Below are 6,000 nucleotides of genomic sequence, written 5' to 3'. Positions count from 1 at the left end.
ATTAAGAAACAGAAGTATATTATAGATTATAAATTGATTTAATTATGTCCGGTCTTTTATTTATTTATATTTGTCATTTTTAACTTACAAATAAAAAATTACAATACACTTTAATTTATTTCCTTATTTCTTTGTTTCCCTTCTACCCCATTTGTTTTCTGCTGTATATGCTTTAACAATTTTGTAAGTAATAATTAAATATGTTTTGCTAAATATTGTATTTTAGGGAAACTCACATAATCATATTCAGATTATAGGACTAGGTGTTACAATTAGCAAATTAGGTATAATTATGTATGTATAAAACATTTCCAATACAAATAAAAAGCAAATAGCAAAATATCTAAATCAATAGGCACCACCCGGTATATTTATCTGCACACAAAATATGCAAGCCAGAAGAATAAACCTTATTTCTTCCTTTTATCTCTATTGGTTGCTAACCCGGAGCTTCAATATATGATTTGTAAAAAATAAAGATGAGCATATAGCTCACAGAATGCATGATAAATACGTCCAGATCTTATACAGATCTGATGGCTGCGCTGCATGCGCGCCACCGTGACGCTGATGAGTGTACGCGCGCTGTCACGCGGTGGTATTGTGACTGGCTGTTTTTTTACTCAGCTTACTCACTCGGTGGCTAAACTTCATGTTTTCGCGTTTTTTAACGTAAACTTCTAAACAAAATGTTAACCGGAGACATTTATAAACGTCGCGGTGTAAACAGCTAAATGTGGAGTACTGTTAACTGTGAAGTAAAGGTATGTTTACTGTCGTTTATACGAATATGTTGTTAGCTTGTTGAATAATTGAAGAACTTTCAATGGTATAGGACGGAGATGTCAGTTGCCGCTCGTGTTTTGTTATGGCTGTTAAAAGTGTCAAAACAAGTTTTGCACGACAGAAATATTTACAAAAACAGAGCAATACATTTGTACATCTGTTTTGACCATTAGTTTTACGCCACATGTAGTGTTTTGGTATCACGTGTTATTAATATAACTGATTAAAACGATTAATGCCAAGTTGTTTTTTATTTCCTGTAGGGTTGGATTTTGGTCATTTGACCACCTCGAATAAAACACTTATAACAAGCCATGGCGGGCAGGGATATAAATGAGAGCACTCCTCTTTTGGACACTTCTTCACCCAGATCAGATTCAGTGTTTCAAGGCAGGAGACTGGCATGTGCCGCCGTGCTCCTGTCAGAGTCTTTAGAGAGAATGGCCTTTTACGGCATCACCTCAAACCTGGTACTCTTCCTCAACAGTAGCCCCTTCTATTGGGATGGTACTTTGGCCAGCCAAGCCCCCTTGATCTTCATGGGGGTCACTTATTTGATTTCACCCTTTGGCGGATGGCTGGCGGATGCGTGCCTCGGCAAGTTTTTAACCATAGCTTTGAGTTTTGTCCTGTACCTGATAGGACTGTTGCTTTTCCCATTTGTGGCAAGTGAGAATACCAGGAATTACCTGTGTGGAGAAGAGATGGCGTTCCCAGTGCAGCCGGCTGAGTGTTTTCCTGTTAACGGGTCTGTGCCTGCCAACGTCACCTGCATCAATCGGAAGCCGTACTGTGGGCCAGCGGTGTACAGCGGCCTCGTGCTGGTGGCGCTTGGCGTGGGGGCTGTGAAATCAAACATCACCCCTTTCGGGGCAGATCAGGTAATAATAAAAGTCACCACAACTTTGGTAGAGTCAAATCTCTGGGGGGCCCAACCTGGTTCTCGATGCAATATTGTTACTCTATTGTCTGCGTGGCTGAGCTCTTATGAAACTAACCTTTGACATGGCAGCATGTTGCTTCAATAACATTGATTCACATCTTTCATGTGAACCCTGGCAGGTCCTGTCTTCTAGATATCACTAGTTTTCGAGTGTAATTCAAGATCTTGTATTGTTATACCAGTTATACTCAGATTTTAGACTTGTGCAAGACAGACTTCTGTCTTGTATTAGTGGTTTCCTGTTTTCACAATTATATTTTTAGTAGTAAATGCAAGTGTGTGCATGAATCAACTAGTTACTCAGAACCATTCAGAATGAGTCAATATTTTAGATTTAATTCTCTTTCTCAATCTGTAAAATTTGATTTGCAGATCCCGTCATGTTTTGGCGATTTTTACTTGCCAATATCATCAATGGCCAATAAGAAAGTTTATAATTTCTTTTAGCAACAGTTTGTATAACATGCAAACCCTTGACCAAGTATTGTAATGTTTAGGGACAATAAATATTTTACAGTACAGTACTTCACGATTTCAACATTCTCATGCCTGTAAGGAGTTTTTTGCATGAATTCTTGTGAGCCCTTTTGCATATACCTCTTGATACTTTCACTTCACTTATTAAATGACAACGTGCACATACCACATTTTTGAGTTACTTTGTCACAAGATCGAAATTTTTGGAATATGTTGATGTGAGTGGCTTCAAATTGCAAATTTACATTTCTCAGATTTTGTTGTAATAACAGCAAAAAGCTGAAGTATTTAGGTTACAATCAAATTGATTGTCTCAGCAATTTGTTTGAGTAGTCTGGAGAAAGAAATGCAGTTATGCACAGCAGCAGGTTGAGTCACATCAGGGACAACCAAACATTTCTTATGGAGTGGTTGTGTTTCATAACTTTAAATCCTTCCATTGAAATGCTGGGAAGTTCTCTTCCAGGTTAAACATCTACCACTTTCACTTCATTTCGAGACTTCTCAGTGACATAAAAACTTTAACGTAGCCCACTACAATGTAGTCACAAGTTTGTCTTATGGGGATATCCCTGTTAAAAATAAAGCATGCACTAAATAACTAAACTATAACCCACATGATAATGAGTAATATTCTTTTCTCCGTGGCAGTTGAGATGAATGTAACAAAATTATACAATTAACATTAACCTTAAAACTGAGGAAGCAAAACTGACATCTATCTTTATTCATCTCTATTTCTGTTGCAAGTTTATTGGAACCGCTAAATTATTTAACAAACTGTGCTGAATTAATGAATTATTGTTATTGAAAAATCTGAACTGTTTGGGCATTTTTGACAATATTTAAAGGTCCAATGTGTAGAGTGTATAAAGACCATGCATAATGAAGCGTTATGTTTTTATTATCTTGGAAAGAGCTTTTTCTATTTTACACTGCGGTTCCCTGCATGGAATTCACCCTTAACGGACAATTTCTGCCTTAAACGAACAAACTGCTCTACAGAACGTGTTTCACAAATACATTATTTCCTGCGGCAAAGAAACAAAATCGTGACAACATGCTTCAGAGGGGAGAGGTGGGGTGAGCTGTTGGTTGCACAGGGCTCTAGACTAACTTTTTGCACTGGTTGCACTGGTGCGCCTAACTTTTTTTCTTAGGTGCACCAGCACAAAAGTAAGGTGCACCCAAATTTTAGACCACATTGCATTTAACGAATTAAACTGGTTTCACCAGTTCACTTTTGTTTAATGTTCATATAGGCAAAATTTACTTGTAAATGATTAACTAACAATCTGGTCAACATAAAGTTCTTTATTTGAAGCACAAATCTACAAGAAAGGTAACTTACTGAAAAAGTGTTGGTGCTTAAAGTGCTTTAGTGAACTGAAATTTAAACTTAAAAGATCTCAAGATAAATGGACCAGGGCTTGACGTCTCCGTGTCAGAGCGTTGCTTATGATTTTCGGACGGATCAGGTCTTAACTAAACATTATTCAGGTAAAAGTTGTCAATTATTCTTTTCATCTTCTCTCATCATCCGCGGCTATATCCACTCTGTTTAACTCTGACGGCTACTCACCTCTCTCTGACTGCAGCACACGCATTTCAAACATACACCCGAGGTGGCGCTACACTTTTTTATCTTCTGACATTTTGACTGACAGGCTCGTAAAAAAGCTGTCATAATCTATTATTACCCGTCACTATGGTTAGGGTGGTAATTAGTGAGTTTGTGAGTTCGTGACGTCCGAAAATACTGTACAAAACCGTTTGAATAAAATGAAAGTAAGGAATATGCTGCAGGGCACTCTTAAAGAACGAGTGCTCTGCCATTATCACTACACAAGGAAACTTACAAACATTACGGACAACAACTAATAAGCAGTGAAGCAAGCTTTAGGTTGTTTATCATGTGCATAGTGTCTGGACTTTTGATCATCCCTTGTACGTTTTGCGATCGCGGTGCGGCTCACATGAGCAGCGGAGCAGGGATAACACCTGGTGCTGCAGACTGGGAGCTCTTTCATCTCACGAAAACATTGTATAAAAAACTTTGCGTGCTATAGTTCACACAGGACTGGTGGGAAATATGCATTGATACTCCTTGATTCTTCATGTTATGTGGTTTCCTTTGATAAGTGAATTGTCTTTCCCGCGTCCCAGCGCGACATCCGACGGGTTTTCCCAGATCGGATCACATATGTCTAGTCTGTAACAATGACAGGTGAAAACACGCAGGTCACTTCGCGAGCATATCACGCTGAAGGGAAACGGGGATTTACAAATTGCCATCATTGTGATCCGCCAAAATGACGGTCGGCCTTCAGATTTTTCCGTCACTGTTAAAAGAAAAACGCGACTTCTGTTACACACGTACAGGAATATCTGGACCATGGCCAATCAGAGGGGAGTCCGCCCTTCACTATCTCTGATTGGTTTAGACCACGATATCGGGCAAATGTGTGTATGTTGTTGAATCACAGGCAGACTTTCAGAGTTGAGGAGACTTTTTTCCCTCGAACGACTGGTCGCACCGGTGTGACCTCTGATTATTTTTAGTCGCACCATTGAAAAATAAGGTCGCATTTGCGACCAAATTGGTCGCACTCTAGAGCCTTGTTGTAATTTGCCAAGCTGACTGCTAGATGCCGCTTAATTTCATACACTGGACCTTTAAGGGAAAGGTGACATTTTTTAAAATACAATATACACTCACCTAAAGGATTTTTAGGAACACCTGTTCAATTTCTCATTAATGCAATTATGGTGGTGGTGTAATGGTGTGGGGGATGTTTCCTTGGCACACTTTAGGCCCCTTAGTGCCAATTGGGCATCGTTTAAATGAGCATTGTTTCTGACCATGTCTATCCCTTTATGACCACCATGTACCCTCTGATGGCTACTTCCAGCAGGATAATGCACCATGTCACAAAGCTCGAATCATTTCAAATTGGTTTCTTGAACAATTATAATGAGTTCACTGTACTAAAATGGCCCCCACAGTCACCAGATCTCAACCCAATAGAGCATCTTTGGGATGTGGTGGAACGGGAGCTTCGTGCATCCCACAAATCTCCATCAACTGCAAGATGCTATCCTATCAATATGGGCCAACATTTCTAAAGAATGCTTTCAGCACATTGTTGAATCAATGCCACGTAGAATTAAGGCAGTTCTGAAGGAGAAAGGGGGTCAAACACAGTTTTAATATGGTGTTCCTAATAATCCTTTAGGTTAGTGTAGATAGTCATATTGACTAGTTGGTTAGTCTTTGACATAATTATAATAATTTTTTTGGGGGAATAGCATTCTGTTTTACAGAATAGAATGTAATTCCCCTAGGAATTAGAGCATTTAGTACATGCCACCACCACACTTTAATTAATTGAAGAACCACAAACAAATCAAATACATGACATGTGTTCTCTATGGCAGTGATGTTGACTTTGCTGCTGCCTTTGTATGATTCGGTTAAGAACTGGTCAGTATGAATTTAAAGGTGCTGTTTATAATTTTTTAGGCAACATCTATTGGTGAGGTTACGAATTGCATCAAACCGCTCACACGCCCTTTCAAAGCACAACGTAGGAACGGCAGAAAACAGAAGCACATTCAACCGACCGAACAAAACGGCGATTCCAAAACTTTCTCACTGTTTCAGACTGCCTGGGCATATGAAAGTGGATGAAGTTTCTCTGTAAATATTTGCATTTTTTGTTGCCCAGACGGCATTTGTGCTGCACAATTCACTAAAAGTTACATTGAAGTACTATTTCATAAGCAGAAAGTAT

General features: G+C 39.0%; 1 protein-coding gene across 1 annotated transcript in view; it reads left to right on the top strand.

Annotated features, from left to right (window-relative positions):
• Positions 1 to 599: 599 nt before the first annotated feature.
• slc15a4 (solute carrier family 15 member 4) overlaps positions 600 to 6,000 on the top strand; it is a 74,827-nt gene continuing 69,426 nt past the window's right edge. Inside the window, 2 exon segments of the mRNA XM_056772980.1 lie at positions 600 to 764; positions 1,050 to 1,667. Of these exon segments, the coding sequence (XP_056628958.1) occupies positions 1,101 to 1,667 (567 nt within the window). The 5' untranslated portion in view covers positions 600 to 764; positions 1,050 to 1,100.

This window comes from Triplophysa dalaica, chromosome 18 (assembly GCF_015846415.1).
Source record: "Triplophysa dalaica isolate WHDGS20190420 chromosome 18, ASM1584641v1, whole genome shotgun sequence".
Taxonomy (NCBI): domain Eukaryota; kingdom Metazoa; phylum Chordata; class Actinopteri; order Cypriniformes; family Nemacheilidae; genus Triplophysa; species Triplophysa dalaica.
Note: the sequence above shows the minus strand (reverse complement) of the source record. Positions and strands in the feature narration are given on the sequence as shown.